This window comes from Pezoporus occidentalis, unplaced genomic scaffold (genome assembly GCF_034315485.1).
Source record: "Pezoporus occidentalis ecotype Australia unplaced genomic scaffold, CSIRO_AGI_Poc_V1 ctg4, whole genome shotgun sequence".
NCBI classification, from domain to species: domain Eukaryota; kingdom Metazoa; phylum Chordata; class Aves; order Psittaciformes; family Psittacidae; genus Pezoporus; species Pezoporus occidentalis.
In genome coordinates, this window is record NW_026915724.1 from 8,150,479 (window position 1) to 8,173,290 (window position 22,812).

The 22,812-nt window shown below is 40.2% G+C and overlaps 1 protein-coding gene across 4 annotated transcripts in view; it reads right to left on the bottom strand.

Annotated features, from left to right (window-relative positions):
* Nucleotides 1-3,544: 3,544 nt before the first annotated feature.
* Nucleotides 3,545-22,812, bottom strand: part of FAM110B (family with sequence similarity 110 member B) — a 114,778-nt gene continuing 95,510 nt past the window's right edge. For 2 of the 4 annotated variants that reach the window (XM_062633344.1, XM_062633343.1), the window contains 2 exons: nt 20,325-20,390; nt 3,545-6,798 (listed from right to left, as the gene is read on the bottom strand). In XM_062633344.1, the coding sequence (XP_062489328.1) occupies nt 5,384-6,496 (1,113 nt within the window). In that variant the 5' untranslated portion in view covers nt 6,497-6,798; nt 20,325-20,390 and the 3' untranslated portion in view covers nt 3,545-5,383. The remainder of the gene's footprint in view (nt 6,799-20,324; nt 20,391-22,812) is intronic. The other 2 variants (XM_062633342.1, XM_062633341.1) reach the window with 1 other exon arrangement.

The following is a 22,812-nucleotide window of genomic DNA, read 5'->3' on the forward strand; positions in this document are numbered from 1 at the left end:
GCACATTACATGGAGCCAAAGAAGCAGTAAGAGTATGCATTGAGTAAGGTAAAGCAGCAAAAGAGAGACAAGCAATTCTGGATCAAGAGGTTGATATTTCAAGATATATTTCGCATCTTGCTCTTCATGAGTGTTTTCAATCACTACTGCTTCCTGAAGAACCATCTCTTTCTTGCAGTTCCATCTTGCCTGCAAATAGCATGGAACACCAGGAAATTAAAAAATAATCCATTAAATAGATTACCTGGTCAGGACATGGCATCTCAACTGCAGCCAGAGTTACTCTCTTGGAAACAGGCTGCCATGAATATAGGGGTTGTAAAAGGTTAAGTTGGGGGAAAGTTTCTTTGGGATTCAGGGGCATTAATGCAACTAAGGGAGGAGGCTGCTTAAGAAAGGAAGCTAAGAGGAGAATATGATGACCTTGGTCATACATTTCAGAGGAAAGATGATGAAAAAGCCAGACAAGACAAGGAAGGGACATGCGGGAAGGAAGAATGGAAGACAGGAGAACTCAGGAAAGGAAAGACATCAAGAAGGTGGAGAAGACTTGCAGTGCCAAAAGCAAGAAACGATAATAGCACAGATACTAGCACTCTTGTCATAAAACCATCATGAAAATTATTTTAAATTTAGAAGAATGATATTTAGGAGACCAGTTTTGTTACATAAATGATTGTTTGTCATGAAAAAGAAAGGCACCACTTATTACTGGGTTTTGATGGGCAGCCGCAACCAAATTCTTAAGTGATCAAGTATAAAATATGCTTGAGGGTTGTCCATACCTACCAGGGCCAGGACCAGACAGACAGTGTGCTGTAGGTGTCTCCACTTGTGATTGCACTGCACCCCAATGGACATCTTAGTGTTTTAGCAGCAACATATTAACTGTAACAAATGCTAGGACACAGCTATTGATCACCACTTGGGCTTCCAGGGAGAAAAATAAAAGGTGTTTATGGGTTAATACTTCTGACTGAAATTTGCCTATTTAAAGGTTCACTTAGCAGATGCCATCATCAGATGAAAGTCCTTCCACATAACAGACAATTTTAATGGCCTTTTCCATTAAGCTATAGGTGATTATTTCTAAGGGCAGATTATTAGAGTCTTTCTGCTGGCAGCCAGGAATGCCAGATGAATTCAGAGTATCAGTGAACATCTAAGCCTTGGTAACAAGGATCTTAATATAGAGTTATATTACAGTTCAGGACAAAACACCCTGACCAATTTATTTTCTTGCACGGCACAAAGGGACATTAGACTGTATCTGCATTTATATTCATTGCCAAAATAGGCAACGGACCCTTACTGTTCATCGGAACAAAGCTCCAGATGCTCTTATATTCTAAACCTAATGTGCTCAGCTACTGATGTGGCACCATTAATCATATGAAACGTGAGTTTTATAGCCTCGGAAAACTGGAACCCCCCAGATTTACTGATCTGACTACTCTGCCAAATAAAAAGTTTGTTATGAACAAGTGAGCTCTGAATATAATGCAAGAAACATTATCATCCCATAATCAATAGGTATCTGGAATACTGTTTTTAAGGTTTAGCTCCTCTCCTCCGACAGACTGAAATTATTCAGCTCTGCAGTGCAGAGGTCCATTAAGCACTTTGTTTTTCATTGAATGACTGGAATCAAACACGTACGGCCTCCATGGATGGATAAGCTGCTGTAAAAAGAGATAAGTCAGCAATACTGATTGGCTCTGTTTTCTGAGCGTGCCTTTTGATTTCTGAATCTCTGCCAAAAGCATCATCATTCTGTGTTTACCCTTCAAAAGCCCTCGGTCACTCACAGGATGCATAAGCTCGCAGCACAGCACTCCCCCTTGCAGGAACAGTATTCACAAAAGAGACAATTTCTGCGCTTGTATCTGTGGAATTTAAATCTGTGGCACAGATCCTGTATCCCTCATCATTTACAACATTGTTACTACATAATATGAAGTGATTAAAAGACCAGTTTTACTTTGCTGCCCGCCTCCTTCACTCAGAGAAATGATTTATCTCTGTGCAAAGCTTTCAAAGTGTACTTTGTCACATCATTTTCCTTTCCCTCCCCTGCAAGTCAAAATAACAGGACCACCACACAAACCTCTGGGTGGTTTCTTTTGTGTGTATGTGTGTGTGTGCGCATGTGACTTCATATTACTGAAAACATGCTGTGGTTTTCTTCACTTCTAGGGTCAGGTCTGCCAGTACCGGCTTTCACAGGACACTACGGACTTGCATCTCCCTCCAGAGCTGCTGCTGCAACAAGAGTTGCTGTTTAACCATGAATGCTTGCTGTGCACTTTGCACCCGAGTAAATACCTGCTGGAGACAGCAGGAACATGACCAGAATGGGTCCCTGATGAGGTGCTTAATTGTTACAACTCCCTGCAAATTCAGCATTTGGCACTCAGGGATTTCTCCTAAGGCAGAGACAAACAGCATATCCTCTCAGTATGATGAGATTACCTGTCTGCAAAGGCAAAATGGTCACTCCCATTTGAAAACAAAGAGATCAGGCACCAAAAGATTTGTTTTATATGCAAACATATAGGTAAAAGCAAAACTATAAATAATTAAATCACATCTGCATCAACTGTAATAAAGTGACAATTGTTACCTGCTTGTTGAAAGCCTTGTGGACATTTTGCAATCTTCTGATTTCTATTATTGCAGTCTCACCAGAGTTTCAAGTTCAGCTGACTGTGAAGGTCTGGGTCCTGTAAAAAGTCTTAATTCGTGCGCACATTGTCAGAAGCAGGGATAGTGAAGCCAGAGCCTGTGCTGTGTCAAAGGTGCTGCTTAAGATCCCAGCTGAGGAAATGATCTCTTACAGATAGCCCACAAGCCTAAACTTCTTGTGTCATTAAAAGGAAATGAATTTGATTTCTCAAGAGCCTATGGCTTCCTAACAAACCTTGGGAAACAAGTTCAGAATACCAGCATATGTTCTAATCTATTTTCTAGTTATAAAGGCTTCTTTATTACTGTTTTTGGCTGACAACAGCTGAGATAGCCTGTTTACCATCATTCTTAAAACACTTGAGAGAGAACAATGTGAGTGCATTTTTATTTCGGTTTTAACTTTTTTATTTCATTGCTGTACAGCTGCATTACAATTGGCTTTAATCCCTTAAGCATTATTTTCCTTGGCAAAATAGTCACTGAACTGAGTAGAACTTACTATTGGAAAAATATGCTTGAAAAACCAGTGTGATGTCAATGCCAACTGAAACCCATGGAGCTTAAAATGTCACAAATGTGCCTGTAGCTGAAATGCATCACTCGTTATTTTTTTGACTGAACTAGGAATGTTGTAAGTCTTAGGTTGTGAAGCCAACTGTAAAAACCATAGAGCAGCCTCCTGAAACTGTGTGCTTTTTTTTTCCCCCCATGAACAATCATTTGGAAAACAATTATATGAAACTTGAAGTAGGGTAATTCCTACTGTGCGGCTTCGCTTCCATTCTCAGCTGCATTAACTGTGGCTATCAGTAAGAAGTTGGGCTACAAGCTTCTCAGAGAAACAATAGAACCCGACTTTGTAAAACATCTTTAATATTCAAATATATAAATAAGCACTACTGAAGAATAATTCAGAAGACTGCGGTGATTCATTATGAACAAATGCTATAAACGGGAACAGTAACATTGCTAGGTAAGGATGAAGCAAGCCATTTTAGGAGTCTTGAAAATCTCTTCTAGTTCTTCAGACAGATCATGCTGCTATAGTTACTTTATAAAAAATTATATTCTGAAAAGCACTTTAGTGAAAGAAACCTTTTACTGGAACTATTATTTAACCAAACCTTCTACAGCACTAAAACACACTGCAATTGAGTTCCTGATATAGTTTTAAGAAGGGGAGGGGTAAAAAAAAGAACAAAACCCCTACCATACCTGCACCAGTAGCTATTTATTAGCATAACACTCTTCCTTTTAAAGATTTCGTAACAACTGAAGTATATACAAAGTCTTACAGCATTTACACAATAAAAAAAGTTTCCTATTAGCTGATGAAGTATAACGTAGTGCTGCAGTTTACTTCAAAGCATGTATACAATAATAATGAAGCAGACCACTGTACTTTCAACTTCTCTGCTACCACACCACCACTGCCAGATGAAATGACAGTTAATTAAACCACTGGGAAGACACAGATTGTCAAAAGATTTGTAACAGGTTTACCTGCAGCACTAACCATCATAAGGAGGAAAAAACAAAGAAAAGAATAAAAGCTACATACTGCCATGTTTCTACACTTTCCTAGAGCTGTAACAAACTTTCACAGCCTTAGATATAACATATGCAAGACAACATAATCACAACTTTTCAGATATAGTTCAGCTACTGAGTGTATTTACTTCTGAATAGGAGGCGCTATATTGATATGGCTGTGTGTTTCCATTTTTGTTCAATAACTGTTCGAATAGCTCTACAAAAAAATTTAAAGACAGCATGGAGTTTGTAGTCATGATGTGTTTGACTAGTAAAGGCATTCAATATCAGCTATAGGATCTAATCATTCCTGTCAAAAGTTTAAGACCAGGAATCTGTAAGTAAAGAAATCAAACCCACAAAATCCCACACCTCTGCTGTTTTCATCTGTTGACTCCAACCTTCTTTAAGCTTTTCCAGCAGGGGTAATACAAAATCATTCCAATGCTTACACCAACCCAAATGCAAGCATCATTTAGTTTATGAGAGGTCAAACAGATTCACTAGACTACTTCTGCTGTAAAACTGAGGAAGCTTATCTAGAAAATAGAAACCTTTACTGAACAGTCCCTTACTACAAGCAGGGATATACAGTTTAGCAACGATACATAATTTAAGAACTTGGCATTCTCTGCCTTTTAGAAACAGTTTTACATGTGCCAATAATGCACTTTCTACAAGAGAGAAGGCTGCTTTGCCTACTGTCATCTGCCCAAACCTCTTATTTTGGCCAGTTCTGCTTTTCTTTTCCCCAAAGGGTTTCTGTTTCAACTTAGAAACTAGCAACATCAGTTGACAATATCTGTATTAAGACAAAAAGTGACATATATAAAATCCACAAGGAACCACATAAATACCAAAGAAGTCATATAACCTTTCCATGTAAACACTTTGATTATACTGAAGCCCTAATTAGATTCTCGTCTTAAACTTTTGGCAGATAATGTGTATGCTCAGCCAGGCTTTGTAGTTAGTTACTGTTCAAGTGGAAGCCAGGTCAGCTCACATGTTGACAGGCATGCAACTTGGAAACATTGCACAACAAGCAACACAAAGAGATTTGAGAAGGGTACAAGACTTCAAGTAGACTTCACAACCCTTCACAACTGAATATTCACAGACAAAGATACAGTCCTTGCTTTTTCTACGGTGGATTTTTTTCTCACACGTGGGACACTTTCTGTGACTCTCTAGCTTGCTTGATGCTATACAACCACTTGATGATTCTGGCATTCCTTTCAATGGCAGAAATGCCGTATGGCACGCGGTCATTGGCACTGTCATCGTTTCTAAGGTCACTGTTGCTGTCCTGAGACTGTTCACAGTCTGAGCTAATCATGCTTGCGCTGCGAAAGTTGAGGGATATAATATCAGAGTTAGCCCTTGCAAAGTTTTCCATTCCGAGGTTTTCAAGCTCTTCAGGATCCAGTCCGCAGTAGTTAAAGAACCGTTCAACATCTGCATCAACACGAAAGTATCTGTCGCTTAAGTCTGATTTTGATCGCTGTAGGGAGGGTCTTCTGCTAATTCCGCATCCAGACTCGACTGCCTCAATCTCTGGGGATTTCAGGGTGGCAATGGCAGCGATTTTGGGCTTCGGAGGCAAAGGCGGGGCTGAGCTACTGCAGGGTATTGCTTTTAAGGGCTTTGCACTAGTTACTTTCCTAATGTCTGAGGAGCTGTGAGAGACATGCAAGAAAGTCTCTGCTGACTGATCTAGGAGCCTTCTGCTGACGTTGGAGCTGCTCTCCTGCGGGCTGCTACGGCCCTGCGTGGGATAAACCTTCAAAGATTCAGCGAATGAGTGTCGGTTCAGCTCTGTTGAATCAGCTCTGTGGGGTGGCCAGTTTCGGGGACCGTGCTTATGCCCTGAACCCGAGCTGGAGCCTTCAGAGCTGTTGATGATGTTCTTCAGAATCTCAAGCTTCAGATTCTCCCTCTGGACGCCGCTCTCAGTCTTTGCATTGTTACTGAAGACTTTCAAGGTGGGGCTCCCCAGTGCTCTTTTGGCTGCGGGACAGACCGGGGGCTTTGCCAGCACTGCTGGCTTCACAGGCTCCTGCTTGGCATTGATGACCTCCTGGCTCTTGACATATTTTGCCTTGTCGGCTTCCAGCCTCTCCACTGCACTCAGTCTTTTTGGATTAGGCTCCGCCTGCCTGCGAAAATAGTCGGGTCCTTTGTTCAGGATGCGGAGAGGAACGGCGGACGTGAAAGTCACGGCAGGGCTGACCGGCTTCACCATGCTACCTGTCGGTAGTGTTTCTGTAGGCATGTTTGGTGGTCTTTCCCCCGCAGCCGTTTTGGATTCTTCTCTGGGATCTCCTAAATGCACGGTGCAGAAACATGTACATTAAGCACAATGAATAGCCAATGAATCCTGGGATCTGAGCGTTAGCAGCAGCGCCTCATCTCACAGCTCATTAAATAACACTGCGTTTCTCTTTTAAAGGCAGCCTTTGTAGGGCAAGGCCACCTGACACAAGTCCGTATTAGTCTGCTCCGCTGACTCCTTTCTTCTCGCTGAAGGAGGTGGGAGTCTCACTGTTCCCCCTGCACGCCGCTACCGGCAGCGATCTGAAATGCAGAATAACCAACCACACGTTAGTGAGAGCGCCTGACATCAGAGCGATAGCAACAGCCGCCTCCTGGCCCTCCTCTCCCACTGCCGGACGGGATGCAGCCGCCGCTGCTGACAGTGACGCAGGGGAGAGGGCACTCAGAGCTCCCTCTCACCCCACACCCCGTGCATCCCACAGGAAATGTTTCGCTTATTATTTAATACAATTACACTGGAAAAGAAAACAGTTAAAAAATTGAGCCCCACCATGATAGCGCTGTGCATTTCTGGGGGAGAAAGGGAAGCAAAGTGTGACAATCCAGAGACTTAAACCCATTATCTCCTGAAGATCAATGAAAGAGCACTTTCAAGCTAATATCTTTGCTTTGATTAGTTGATTCGTGTGCATATTTTATATCTAATCACCAAACATTTTTCTCCTTATAAGCAACATAAATCTAAGAAATGTATTTTCCTTTTTTATTAAATGCTGCAGAAGGCTGTCTGGTCTAAAAAGCAGAGAGCACACAGAGCCATATAACATTTTCAGTGCAATGCACAGCCTTCCTTGTTAATCTAATATAAAATCGACAATTAAAAAGTAGGAGATCTTACTAAAGCCACCAATTCCAGTTCAAAGTCCTGCGTGAAAGTCCTGCGTGAACATTAATCCCCAAAGCACCAGTGCTCCAGCAGTAAAAATAAAGCTTTCCAAGTTCTTGTGCTCACCTTACAGGCGCAGCAGAACAACAAAAAAAGGCTTTGTTTTTTGATGAAAGGGTTAGGGAGCACACAAAAACATTCTGACTGGGTCTGAAAGAAATCCACATTTAAAAATAATCATCTGAGATTTCTACCAAGAACCAACTGCAAAGGAAGTTTATGTTCATCTAAATTATTTTAAGATTTCTATCATTTAGGATTGTCACAACAGTCTAAAACCCAACACCATGGACGATGTTACAAGTGTTGTAACAATCTTTCCCACATGAGTCACTGAAGGGCACTTATCATGGAAACTACTTTTCAAGCAGGGATTTCGCTAATGGGTCTCATTTATTTTATTACTATGCCATTAATCTACGTTGCCCTTTTTAATATCCCATTTCTGTTATCACTGTGCTCTTCAGGGAAAAAAAAGAAAAGCAGCTGCTACTTCTTCACTCATCCTAAGGAATGCAGAACAGCATCCTACCCAGGGATGACATCCTGTGCTCATCCATCAATACCCAACTTACTAATACAGGGTGTGCCATCAGTACATTGTTTACATAAATAAAACAAAAAAAAAAAAACAACGAAAATAAAGGAATTCCAGCTAAAGAGACATTAACAGTAAAAAGAAAGCAACTGCAAGTATTGATTCCCAGAAACACATAGTATGTACATCTAAATCGTCCAAGGTCAAAGCAAGCAAATAAAATATGTAAGTGCTGTAATGAGATTATAGGAAAAAGCTGAGTTTTCTCCTGAAAGCTCACTGTCACAAGCCTTCCTCAAATACAAACTAACATATTTAGGTGGGTGATAAACCAGACACACATTCAGGCAATTGAAAGGGTAGTGAAATGTTAATTAAGCTTCCCTTTCAATGTTATTTTATAAATCCTAGTGCTAACTCCTCAGCAGTCTGACTTCCTGAATTTTAACTAAGTCTTTCTGAAAAAGAAAAAGCTCACTTTCCTCATCTGAATTGACATATTTATTGGTACTGTTTGGAAATTAGGTATCAAATTTCCAAAAGCACTGAAGGCAATCCCAACAGGCATCTGCACACATACATTTATCTTCTGTACAGACAATCAAATCTTTCCACTTTGCCAGCTCAAAGCCTGATGGCTAAATGTTCTGTTTTTACATTGTGTGTATATATTTGATACTTGAGTGGAAAAATTAAACCTATGTAAGATTTGGGGGTCTCATCAGCAGGAAGAACCCCCTCCAAACAACCAAAACCCCAATTCTCTGTACTTAAATACTGTCACCCAATAAATTAATGCCACATGAATAAGTGAGACCACAATCCTCCATTTCCCCCTTGGCCACTGTCATTAAAGGCCACCATGGTCCTGCCCCAGATGACAGCTGCCAACTCCATTCTCCACCCAGTGAGCATGACTCAAGGCTGCTTTTGGAAGTCCTTCTCCAGCACTTAACAACTTCCTCACTCAGGACAGCCCTGGTGAATGCCAGCAAGACTTGTTTAGGAGGCTAAGCACCTATGTTGGCTTCAACAACATAATTATAAGGAAAAAAAGGAGGAAAAAACAATCCCACTGTGCATGCATGTTCATTTGACTGAGAGTGTTCGTTTGCAAGCACTTAGGGGCCAAGTGCCTCAAGACAATGGAAATATGGTGTGACTGGCAGTGAGCCTCAGGCATGCCTAGAGAGAAAAGCAAAGACCTGCTGAGGAGCTGGGGCAGAAATGTCCACTTCAGGCAGCACAGGGAACCAGAGGAATAATGGCCAGGTGGTTAAGTAGCCAGACATGGAGGCTTTGTACCTGTGGGACTGCTGGTATAAACTGAGGTACACGCAACTAAAAAAGGATTGGCTATATTTTTGTGTGTTGTTTAACTTGCTCCATTTCACTGGGATGCTGCATTTGAGTATCAAGGGAAATTTTATTCAGTACTCTCATCTCAGAGGGCTAAAAATTATTAACCAGACACTGTTAGAAAAGAAAGTGGTATGAAGGAGAGGTGGATGAATGTAAAGTGCTAATGAAACAACTTCTGCCTGCCTGCTCTGGTGAAGGCTGCAGCTAATTCTGCTGCTAGCTGGGAAAGTGAGCACAATTCCAACAACTCTCTCTGCTGTCCATGAGTACCTGAAACACTGCAGCAACACTAGAGAGCCTTGCTCCTTATTAATTTCACTGGTAATGAAAAAGGCTGAGTAGCAGCACAGTTTATGCTCAGGAAGACAAAACAGTGCCACTTAGTTTCCAGTTGTGAAAATCATCATTGAAGCAACAGGGGTATAGAAATGGCTTTCTTCTGCCTTATACTTTAAAGAAACTCAGGGCTTAGGCATCTGAATTTCCTGTTGTGTACAGCTCTGATACCAGTTTTGCAGTGCTGCAATTTAAGGGCAAATAGGTTTTCTTCATCCACTTGCAGAAAATGTGTGAAATATACTTAGAGGCCTAAGAAATGTTCTTTTTACTCTGTTTACATCCAAAGATCTACTCTGTAGGTGTAATTTTCTCATGGATGAAAATGTTTGTCAGGATTCACTCCGGATCTCCATTTTTACTCTTCTGTAAAACAATTGGCAGATTTGATTATTTAAAGAAAAACAAAGCTAAAAGCTTATGCACATGTTCAAACGTAGTTCATTTTAATACTATGCATGCATTAATAAAACCTTTCTTAAAGTTCTTACTAACTGAGTTCCTCTAACTTTCTGTGCCTGTTGCAGACCTGCTGAGCAGAATATAAAACATACAAAGGGGAGATGGGTTTTGGGCTTTTTAAACTATATTTTTCAGCCAGATACTTAGATTGAGGATTCCTTTGTGACAGAGGCAGAGATCCAAAGCATTTATTAAATCTAGGCATCATGCTCTGATCACTCTTAGATCTGTAATATGTTTGTCAGATATTCATAGTTAAATAACACATGCACTATCTGCAGGATTTAGGGGAACACAACATAGCCTAGAGCAGCAATAGCTATGCAGCTAACATTAACTACAAATAAATCCTTTATAAAATATTCTTTCCTAGATTTAAAGCCAAGACAGTAGGAGAACATACACTGTGCAGAAACTTATAGTCTAAATATGCTTTTTTTTTTTTAAATTTAAACGAAATGTATGACTTGGCCCCATTCTGGCAAATACTTATCGCTAGGGCTATTATTAACACAAGGTTATGGTACAACACTGAAGTTTATTTTTGATTTCATACCTAAAGCTGCATTCTAAACACAGACTGAATGTCGCTGGCAGCAAATATTGCACTTTCCTTCCTGTCTCTGTGTTGCCCTGTAGCTCCTACACACCGGCCAAGTTTCAGACAGTCGTTGCCTAAAAGCACCCACAGAAGAGCACTCCATATTTTAACAGTATTCAAATTGAAACAAAGCAGTAAAAAACAACAGTGAAAATGTGGCCCAAACGAAATCAGTGAAATTTCTGCTCTTGACTTTGGCGAGGACTCAGCTTCACCCCAAAAAAGCTAAAATGAAACTCACGGTCTTAATTCATCCCTCTTGGATAAATATAACAAAGGCTGACAGCCTTTACTCTACTTTCCTGTATATTTAAAGGCCTTTGTCAATTTTCTTTTTCAGGTGATAAAATGTAGCTACCGCTACCTCAAGATGCACCATAAACATCACATAAATTCCAGCATGAGTAATTAACAAGTGATCACAAGACGACTCAAAGAGATCACAAAACAAAATCTGCATAGGAACATAGGAAACAGATGGAAAATATCTGGCTCTGGTAATGACTAGGTACACTTTAGAGCTGGAGGTCCCATAATGGAAATGCTGCTTAGTTAACAGTCCCTCCTAAGCCTATAAATGAGGGTTTCACTGAGGATGGCTTGCTACAGGTCTAAGTTACACTACTGTGTACGTCTAAAACTGATACAAGTTCTTCTGTGGATAACTGTCACTCTAAACCTTATATATTTATGTTACTAAGTTTAAAAATACAGGATAAGCCTAAATAAACTAGGCTTAAATTGACATAAGATAATCCACATCCAGAATGGCAGCAGTATTTCACTTCTGAAACCAATTTTAGATAAACATGTGTAAGGCTATAGATTTGGTCTCACATAATATTAACTCGTCAAGATACAAAATGAGGAGATGGAATAATCTTTCAGATCTACCATGACTGAAAGTATTACTGAAATGGCTGATTTTTAACTCTTCACCCCCCTAAAACATGAAACAGTGAACAGTAAGTGAAGAGCAATATCTCTTCAAATAGATGTTTGAGCCTTCAAAAGGACACAAAAAATGTGACCTAAAATCAAGAGTGGCCGAATTATACAGACATGGGAACCTCCACCAAGTGGGAAGGTAACAACTTTGTCAAAGACAGCCACTTTTCACTGTTGATGTACCATTTCCAACCAAAAACCCCAAATTACTGCTAGCATTAACTTTGTATTAACTTGCGTAGATGAATGTACAATAGGCTGATATATTTATGCTAATTCTTCTTTGCTCTTACATCACCCTCAAAGTCTTCTAAGATAAAACTCTCCATAAGCAAAGCACTGCCACCACTTAACACTCTTTTCAGTGTACACTTAAAATTATGAGGTTTAATGCAGGATGCTGCCATAACTAGAAATGCTAACGCTTACAGAAAAATAGCTTCTGGAAAAATCCATGGAGGTACAAATGCCTGGAAAGCAGGAAAGCAACTTAGCTATACTTACATACTGCCCCATAATGTATGCTTAGTGCTCACTGGGAGCTGGATGGAGATGCCTCTCTGAAAGAAAAATCTTCAGGAAGTATTTTACTCCTTTTTAGTTCTGAAATCCAGCACAGCTACATTTCCTACCAAGTAGCAATAATCCACTCTCAGCAATCCTTGCTTCTGGGTAAATACTGCCTTACAGACGCCTCCCAAACATGAAAACTGGTTTCTTTCGAAAGGCGCAGACAGCTGCCCAAATTCACAAGAAAGCTCAGAAATGAAACTTCATCACAACTAGATAGTACATAAAAAATGTAAGTCATCTTATTAGAGTGATATTACATGCTGCGTTTGTAAAAGCTATAATGGAAATCAATTCTGTTTACTTTGGACCTCTGTGTTGCTTACACTGTACTGAACTCTTTGGAATAATTTTAGTCTCTCATTTAAACAAAAAAAAATCAGGAAGGGCCTACAAAAGTATAAGAAGAAATGTAACTTTTTGTTACATGTGTAGCTCTAAACTTTATGTGAATACTTCTAGCTTAGGAAACTGAACTAGGTTTAGGTAGTTCCTAAAGCTTGGGAAGCTTCAGAAAACACCTTTAGGGCTCATTCATCAGTCAGTACCAATGGCTCCAAGTCCAAACAACTTTTATCCTTTTAATTCTGCATTTCTCTGTAGGCATCATGTTTAAATTTATAGCCTCCTCGCTACAACAAGGTCACAATTCCTAATTTATCCTGTGATCTCCTGGGCCTACATTATTTTCCCAGGATCCTTTCTGCCCTTTTAGAAATTAACACAGCCCCCTTCTTCAACACAGGACACTTGGCCCTGGTGCTCCATCACATTTCAGAAGTTCATCAGACTCTGAGACTGGTCCCTGCTGCACATCATTCTAGCTGTTTTGTTCATGTTATCTGGAAAAAGAGGGATTCTTATTTCTCTGCTCCTTCACCTCCTCCTCCTCAAACCACTTCCCCACTGCACCACCCTGTTTTTGTACTGCTCTGCTCCGGTGGAAGGGGCACTGCTACCTGGATTCTGTTTTTCCCTTCTTCTCTACCGATAGGAAAAGCCAGTACCTCATCTACTTGCTCCTGTCTTTCACAGCCATGCTTAGATTCCAGAGAACAGAGGAAGGCAGAGCCACAAAATGTTTTAATAACGAAGCTCGGCAAAAAAGTTTTAAGCGGAACATTATTAATCTTAGCTCACATCTCAAATCTGTGGCAATTTTTAAGAAGTCTGTCTTAAGAGTGAGATGTATTTTAAACTACTCAAATCTTTGCGGCAGTAGGCTCAGTGAAAATCATATGCACTAGTGAAGAAGGAAATAAAAATCTGTCTGCAAAAATGTGGACAGACCTGCAAAGCACCCTCCTTCTAGTGTTACCACAGAGATATGATGCCTCACTAACAGGATTTGCAGGCTCCATACATCAGACATCCACATGGCCTCTGACCACGCAGCAAAGTCTGATCCTCTGCCCTGCAGAGAACAACAGAAGCACAAGCATAATCAGTAATTAGACAGCTGGGAAAAAGCTCTAACTTTTGCAGCATCCCTCACCAGAAACCTTTCCACTTTGGAACATACAATTTGATGGCAGCATTTTCCACATGCCAGTTCTGGGCCATCTGACACACTCAGATAAATTAAACATAGTCCTAAATCCTTTAAATGTCTGAAACTTGTACAAATGTTAAAGCACCCTAATGCAGCATATTTGTCATCACCAGTGCAACTACAGGATCAGACTTGGAGTGAGCCCTAGTGTATGTTAAGACTAACCCAACTTGGCTTAGAACAACTTCTTCTGCATGCAAGCTTGGAAAAACTAAGAATTCAAGCCAGATTTAAACTGATAAAGTTAAAAGTATAGCTTTTCAATATGAAAGTTTGTATTAAATGTGTAGTGTGTCTACTAATACAGCCTTGTATTCAGAGACTTGAGGACCTATAACCAAGTGACATCAGTAGGTTCACCACCTTTATAGCTACTGCAGCAAGGTGACATGACATCCTTCTGAGATTTGACATCTTGCTTCATGCAAACCTATAAAAGCACCTTCAAGCCAAGCACTCGAAACTAACACTGAAAACCACACAAACCTAAATAGCAAGTTCTGTAGTGAAAGAGTCTCTATGTTCACCATTTAATTAACTGCAGTGTTCATAAAGTTTTGGGACACGAGAGATATTCAGGGGGAGAGGCCTCTTGCAGACCTCTTCCTACTAACAGGCACACACACAACTAACTAAGCCTGATGGCCATTTCCCAAGCTGTACAGGAACCAGGGAATTCCTTGCCCATCTTGCTCATTCACAACACTTTATGCAGCAGGTAGGTAGGTACATGCCATCCCTAAAAATGCAGTCAGGGATGATGAGGGTGCAAAGAAAACACCTTTTCTCCCCTTTGGAGTGCAGACTGAAGCATCCCTCCTGGGGAGATGCTCAAAGTATCAGGCTTTGAGCATCCTTCCCCAGCATTTCTTTTCAAAGGAAGCCCACTCAGGGTAACTGGGGAAGAAACTGGGTACTCACTCTGCCCCAGTGCAATTAAGCACTTTCTAGCAAGTAGGACATTTCAGCTGAAATAGGAAAACCCACTCAATACTCTGCCAACGGGGTTCTTCCTCAGGAGGTGGGAAATTTTCCCCTGTTCGGGGACTGGGGATTTGATCCAGCCTCCCATTCTCAAAAGAGTGCAGCAATCTCTGATTTTACGGACATAACTGGACCTGCTGCCACTGCCAGGTCATTTTTGTGGGAAAGAAAAAAATTTAGCAGGATCTTGTAAGAGGCCAAAAGCCCTGAAAATCATGAGTTGCCATGTTCAGACTCTGATTTATTGAGAAAAGTGTTCTAAAACTGTTTACAATGAAAAATGCATTAAAGAAATATAGTAACATAACTCTAAACAGATTATATTTGAGGAATAAAAACAAACAATGAAAACAGTTGCAGTTAGACATTCCCCTGCAGTTACTAGACCATCAAAACTCCAGAACTCTACAAGTACACAAAGACCAAAAGTAAACAAATATAGCCCAGAAAAGAGACACCCCCCCCCCAAGTCTATGTTGTGAGAAAACCAGAAACCATAAAGAACTATTATAAGTGGAAAAAATAACATACTTAAAATTATCTTTCCTTTAGCCAGAGATATAATCAGTAAGAGAAACTTTAAAAAACAGTTATTTTCTAAGTTTCAAAAAAAAGCTTAATAGCATCTTTCTGGAGTTCCTCACCTGTTGTGCAAATATATTTGAAAGAAATAGTGCAAAAGTCTATGGAATATTTCTTACATGTACCAGATTTTTACAAGCACGAAAACAGGAAGTCATGTAGATTATATATGGATTTAAAACTTAATATCTCTCCTATTTTTACAGCTTGCTCTTATCTTGTTATATGGGAAAGTATTTCCAATAAACTCTATATATGGACACAATTGTTTTATCTTTAGAAATAAGTATTAAAATATAGTCAGTGAACTTCTCTTACTGCTATTAAGAACCTACCAGACCACCTTTAACAGGCAGTACAGTAGGCACAATGAAAAATCCAGTATGCTAAAAGCAGTACCATTAGAAAAATGATAATGTTCAGCCAGTGAAGTACAATAGAATGGCCTAATTCTGACAAAGGAGGACTTTGAGCCACTCTTCTGATTAGCTGTGGGGTGTTGTCTGTCAAAACTCTTTGTATTAAACAGCCTGTTCTGTAACATGAGATATTACTGCGGTAAGGTCAGAATGGCTATTCTAAAATAATTTCTACATCATAACTGCTCTGAGTTAACCACTTCCAAACACTGAAATTTTTACTTTTTACATACATGAAATATTGCCCATTTATTTTTTCTTAAATAAATGCACTTTAAAAGTTTTGACTATGTAAAAAACAAATCAGGTCTTTTTCAAAGAATTAGTAATAGAAAGACCTGAACAAAAACAAACCACACATGATTTACAGCAGCCTTCCAGGGCACTGCAACCTTCAGAGCAATTCCACAAATGATATCTTTTGACTGGTACAGCTATGTTTTTCTCTAGATAAGAGCATATTTTCCCATAGCACTGGACAGTTTATTCCTCTTTTCTCCAGCCTCAAGTCTAAATACACACATGGTGTTAGAAGTCAAGTAAGAAAACGAAAGGAGTGTGTAACACTATGTCTTGAAGACACATCTGTATACTTAAGATTTCTTTAAGGATAGAGTTTAAAATACTAGTTTTGGCACCAGAACACAATGCAATATACAGCTATATAATCTAAGCACTAGGCTGTATGTGCATGGCATGATTACAGCTTTGTGTATGTAACCCCTTAGACTATACCAGATTTATTGACTAGAGTTGTTAAGTTGCTAGCTCTTAGAATACACATTTTCTTCTTAATCGCTGCATTGGAAATATACGCCCCCCAAAGTCCACACATTAAAACTATGGATCTTTGACAAACTGTTCACATCCTATTTGACTGTATATAAATATCTAGTTAGATACTTGTTAATGAGCATCCAAACTTTTGTTTAATATCCAGGTTTGATGCTCAAAGTATGTTTTTGTATTACCATTATTTAATGTAATGACTACTAAATGTTCTTAGAAAGCAGCTTTTAAGAAATCAGACTGTCAAGAGTCTGCACACTGAATGGCTTTCTCGTATCTGAGGGCCCTGATGAAGTTGTTATGACAATGGAGATTCTTCCTGGCCACAACTTTTAAGAAACCATAAAACCCTCACTACCTTACAGAAAACAAAAGCTGTATTGAGTCATGACCAGTGCATTTAATCAAGTGGAGAGGAAGGCAGAGCAGGGAGGGTTGAGGCATCCCAGCTCCAAGGAAATAAAAAAAATCAAACCAAACAAACCTGGAAGTGTGGCGGCAGACACAAGAGCAAGAAATGGCAAGACACAGAGATACAGGAGAAACGCAATTATCAGGAAAAGAGTGGAGAGGAAAAGTTGCTGGGAATAAAGACAGGGGCACCAAAAATGGGTTGTGAAGCAGAAACAGATTACAAGGACAAAGAGTGATTAGAGGAAAAATGAAGAGGCACTTCAAGTGCTCCTCCTCATCCCTTGTCCAGCAGAGGGAACAGAAAAAAGCTGCAGTGGAGAAAGGTATGACTCAGTGAGGCTCCTCCTGAAGCAAAGCTCCCTCCAACCCAGGCCACTTTTGGGTTGCAGGTGAGAGATACCTCCCCTCCTCCCTCCTTCAGCCTCCATGCCCAGGGCAGACTGTCCACTGAGCCTAGCAGGCTGGAGGCAGAGGAGCTGGCACTGGGGTGGTTGGCAGGAAGAGATTACAGAAGGTACTAGCCTTGGAGCCCCATACGTTTTCAAGAGGAAAACAAACAGTGGGGGAAATCCAGTCAACCAGAAACACCAGCCAGTCAATCAAACAAGTACTAAGGTTTGCTGTAGACTCCTCCAAAAAAAAACAGTTCTTCCTTTTGGCATTGCTTCAGCTCCCTTTCATGTGCTCTTTGCGTGCTGAAACATGCAATAGGCTTGTCCCCACAAAGTCCTGAACTCGGGATGCTCTCGACTCTGTCCTACTTCACAAGTGCCTTACTTAGAAAAACTGCTTAATTTCTCTATTCCTACCCCCATTATAGTACCAGACTACTAACCACTGGTATGTATCTGTGCCTCTCTCAGATCTGTGATATGCAGTCACATTAATAGGTCCCCTCATGTAAACAACAGAAAATCTCCAACAGGGAATTAAATGTAGAATTGAGTATGAATGCCCAAAGTAACATAGAAGATTTCTTCCAAACCCAGAAATTGGATAGAGGTATCTCCTGCTTCACTCCTATAAACCGTTACTTCTTTAGAGATGAATATCAATAAACTTCTTAAGTAGGTGGATCTAGAGAACATGAACATCACAGGGCCAAGCTGCTTAAGCCAGACAGATCACGGGATGCAGCAACCAAGGTGCCAAGCCTCAAGTGAGGACATGTGGTGTCCATTTCTTCATCTGCCCATGCCCGCTGCAAAAAGGTAACCTCTCCTGTCCAGCAGTCCTGCCAACACACCATGCCTGTGTCGTGGTTTAAACCCAGTCAGGCAATTCGTTCGCTCACTTCCCCCCCCTTTCTTGCCCTCCCCCTGCTCCCGGAGGGACGGAGAGGAGAATCAAAAAGAATGCAACTCCCACGGGTTGAGATAAGAACAGTTTAGTAACTAAGGTATAACACAAATCACTACTGCTACCACCAATGATAATAATGATAAAGGAAATAACAAGGGAAGAGAATACATCATCTCACCACCAGCCAACCGATAACTCGCCCCCCCCAGCCCGACCAAGCTCTGACCGATACCTCCTCCAACCCTGCAGACCCCCAGCCCTTCGGGCTAACTCCCAGTTACATCCTGGGCATGACGTGCTGTGGTATGGAATACCTCTTTGGTCAGTTTGGGTCAGGTGTCCTGTCTCTGCTTCCTCCTGGCTTCCCCTCCCCCCTGGCAGAGCATGAGGCTCACAAAGTCCTTGGCCAAACCAAAATATCCTTGTTATCAGCTCTGTTCCCGAGCTGAAAGTCAAAACACTGCACTGCACCAGCTACCAAGAAGGGGAAAAATGACTGCTACTGCTGAACCCAGGACAGCCTGTCACTGCTGGGCAACCGAGTCCCTCCAGTGCAGTATATGTCCCTCACTCACTAGCACCAGCTCATTACTGATCAGGACTGGTTTCAAGACATTCTCTAAAAGCTAATAACCAGGGAGGGCTGGCTGCATCACCATAGCCAGGACCAAATGCTGCTTTCATCACAAATCACAGATCTGATCTTCCTCATTTACAAAATAGTCAATTTATCTCCAACAACAAAAGACCTCCTGAAACATCTGTATGAACACCAAAGATCGAAGCCATTCACTAAGAGAGCAGAAATAAATCCCATGCAACATGACATTAGGAAGGTGAAAATATGCAGTGTGACTGTGGAATTAGTGTAGGTTAACTTGTGACCACAAAAACTAACACAGATCCCTTACAAGGCTTTTAATGTTCCTGATGTCAGTCTTTGGCACAGCTAAGACAGTTTTGCTGCTTTTAATTTCATACTGCAATGTATTTGGAATTTCAAGTTCTCAATTTCCTCAGCTGACAAAAATGGCTTCTGAAATGATTTCTACATTCTGGGAACAGATTTTTACCCTGAAATTAGCCATGTGTACTCTCAGACTTAATATTTTTGTCTTGAAATAAAACAGCAGTGATAACTGTTAATTTAAGACCCCACACAATGCAAATTTATATTCTAGAGCCAAATATGGTGATTGGAAACAGACAAACATGAAACACCTTCTACTGAGCAGAATTAAAGCTAAGTATTAGTGAAGCATGTTGGTGATTCAATAATACACATCAGATATTGATCACTCATTTTCTTTCTTACAAGTCTTTCAAGAATTGTATAATCACTGGTATGAAGTGCCACACATACAGCTCCTGTCCCCTCAGGTTTCCGCTGGTTTCCTTGTATTCACCAACAATGAAGTTACTTGATATATAACATTTTTTCCATTATTCCCCAAACTGGATTTCCCCCTTTTGTTTAGGAGCTTTAATGATGAATAGAAGATTTTAAACTTTAATGTTCATCTCCTGCTCAGACCTTGAAATCAGGCTCAGAGTACTGTGAAATGTTTAAGCTTTCTTCTGCTTTTAAGCATATTAGTAATAACCAGGGCAATAACAGAAAGCTCTGGAGGACTAAGGCTAGAAATGCTTACTTGCACTGAAGGTCTCCATTGCAAAAAGCTAACACAATCCTGAATGGAGAGACTGTAACCAAAGAGCAGGTTGGGAATAAAGGATGGGAAAAACCCTGGAACTGCTGGACTATTTCCAAAATGGATTCTGCCATGTTGACACACAGATCGTTGCATGATAGAGGCCAGCAAAAGCAAACCTCAATCTTTCTTAAACAGTACCGAAGTATATATTTACAACTAATGAATCTGCCACCCGATCTATTAAGAAAGGTCAAGCAAGAGAAATTCACTACCAGGACAGCAGAAAAGGACACGATAAAGTTCTTCTGGAATTGCTCTCCTTTACCAAACCCCAGGAAAAACGTGCATTTCAATTCGAAAAGGTACCTGTAAAAGTACAATGCCAAACTCCTGCCCACGCTCTCATGAGGGGATGTAATGCTCCAGGGGATTCTGAGAAAAAGAGGAAAACAAAATATGAAAAAAGCTATTAAAAAAACACCCAACAGAGTGGTAATGCAGCAGGTGCCTACACGTCAGTGCTGCTGTGATGTTGGAGGTCAAGGAAACCACACACCAAGGCTAGTCCATGCCACGGAAAGGGAGGAAAAGAAACGCAAGGCAGCCACAAGAGCAACCAGAACTATTTCACATGAAGGATGAGATAAGTGACGAAACCAACATGGCTGTGCACTGGAAAAGCTATGGGCTGTGTAATAATAACAACTAATTAAAAAGTCATTTGGGAAGCCCCAGAACACAAGCTCACATATGCTGCAGTATCTGGAGGTGCGAGACGAGATGCAGCCATGCTGTGGATCAATGTATAAATGCAAACAGGGCCAAATTACAACATGAATTTTTTTAATTGACTGCTGAAGGACAACATAAGATTGTGCATTTTAAGTTCCTGTTGCAGATAAACAATCCCTTTTGCTTTGGTTTTAGCTATGTCCAGATGAAGAAGAGCTAATAATGTAAAAAAAAATCCCAGCACTATTTCCATGATACAGCTTTAGCAGGGTGTGGAATCTGCTTCAGCTATTTTGCAAGTAACTGAAGGAAAATATCAACATGTAAATGTTAGTGTTATTTCAGGGCAGCTGCTAGTTGATTTTGACATGAAAACATGGAATCTGCAGTGATGAACTGTTTTTAAGTGACCTCCCATATTCAGAGTTAAGGTCAAAGAGCAAAAAGTTTGTATGCTTAAGACCCCACACACCTCCCTGATGGGAACTAGAGAGAGCCGACAGCGTATTTTACAAACTAACAACTCTGCCAAAAATTACCATGGAATTTTTATGCCTTGTAGGAATTAGTTATTTTTTTCAACACCTATTTGAAGTGCTTATTCATGGAAGAATTAGAATGTTCAACTGCTGGCACAAAACTACTAAAAAGCTATTAATTTTGCCTTTTTTTTTCTATTTGCCTCTTTCCCTTTTCTAAAGCACTTAAAGAATGCTTTTTTAAACTATGGCAGTAGTGTATTTACAAAACACTAGTTCTGCCTAGCCAATCAATACATCTTTAATTTCATATGCAATATCTTCTTTTTCTCTCCAAAATTATTAGGTAATTTCTTGGTATTCAAAAAAGTTATTAATATTGATGCATATAAAAAATCCAAACATTCGTATTTTGTGGCACCTGCTAAAAATAGTTGTAAAAATCTTCAAAATACAATAGGCTGACAACAGCACATAAAATTTTTGAGATTATATTCCTGCAATTAAGTATTTGTATACACAATAGCAAAGGTAAAATAAAACAGTGTATTCATCTGGGAGGAAAACAGCTCTGCTCCAGGACACAGCCTTTCTCCGCACATTTTTATGTGCAGGAAGGCACTGAAGCAGGAAGGGAAGCAGCAGCTTTCCTAACCCTGCTATGATACTGAGACACTTAGCAGGAAGGGTAGAAATGCCAAACTGAGGAAGACTCACCAGCACAATGTCTTTGAAGAGAGCTCCAAAACACAGACATCATGTAAGGGCACACACCAAAAAGTTTCCTTCTTCCCATACCAACATGTATATACTTTTTTTTTTTTATTGATACAAGTAGATAGACATAAAACCTCACATATATATGGGGCTTACAACCTCACATATATATGGTTTATTCCAAAACTAACAATTCAAATGGGCTTAAAACTATTCATAAGGTAGTAGCTAGAAACAAAAATAAAGCCCTTCAAAATTCTGGCAAGACTAGGAATTTTCTATAATTTCCTCAAGATTTATAACACTTATTTCAGATTGTTATTTCAAAGAGCAAAAAGGATCAACACAATTACGATGTGACTGTCAGTGTGAACTATACACTGGAATATGTTCTTGTTTAGTGAACAGCAGTGAAAACTATTTTAAAAGATGTATAGCCTTCTGCATCTTCTAAGTGCTAGAAAGAGATCATAGTAATAAAATTGGAAGTTGGAGTAGCTCTCATACAATGGGTTGCCATAATCCTCTGGTTCCACAATAAACATTCAGCTCCAGTTCTCATGGGTTTCTCGACAGGGAATGCATTAAACTGTGGAATCAGCAGGAAGGGGCAAACAACACAGGCTTCACTGAGCTCAGATCTGGACCCAGGACAGTAATGAGTAAGGAAGATATACAAACAAAACCCGAATGGATAAACATTCTGTGGAGCTTTTAAGCACACGACTAGTTTCAGCATTCATGCTATGGAACAAACCACCAGCAATCCAATTTAGTGTCTGCAAAAGGAGCATGCAGTAACAAAACTGAATGGATAAGGCTGATAGAGTATTATGGAGACAGACTGAGTACTAGGTTAATTACTTCAGCCTGACAGCACAATAATCTCCAGTCTATCCATCTCATACATAGATGGGGACCAATCA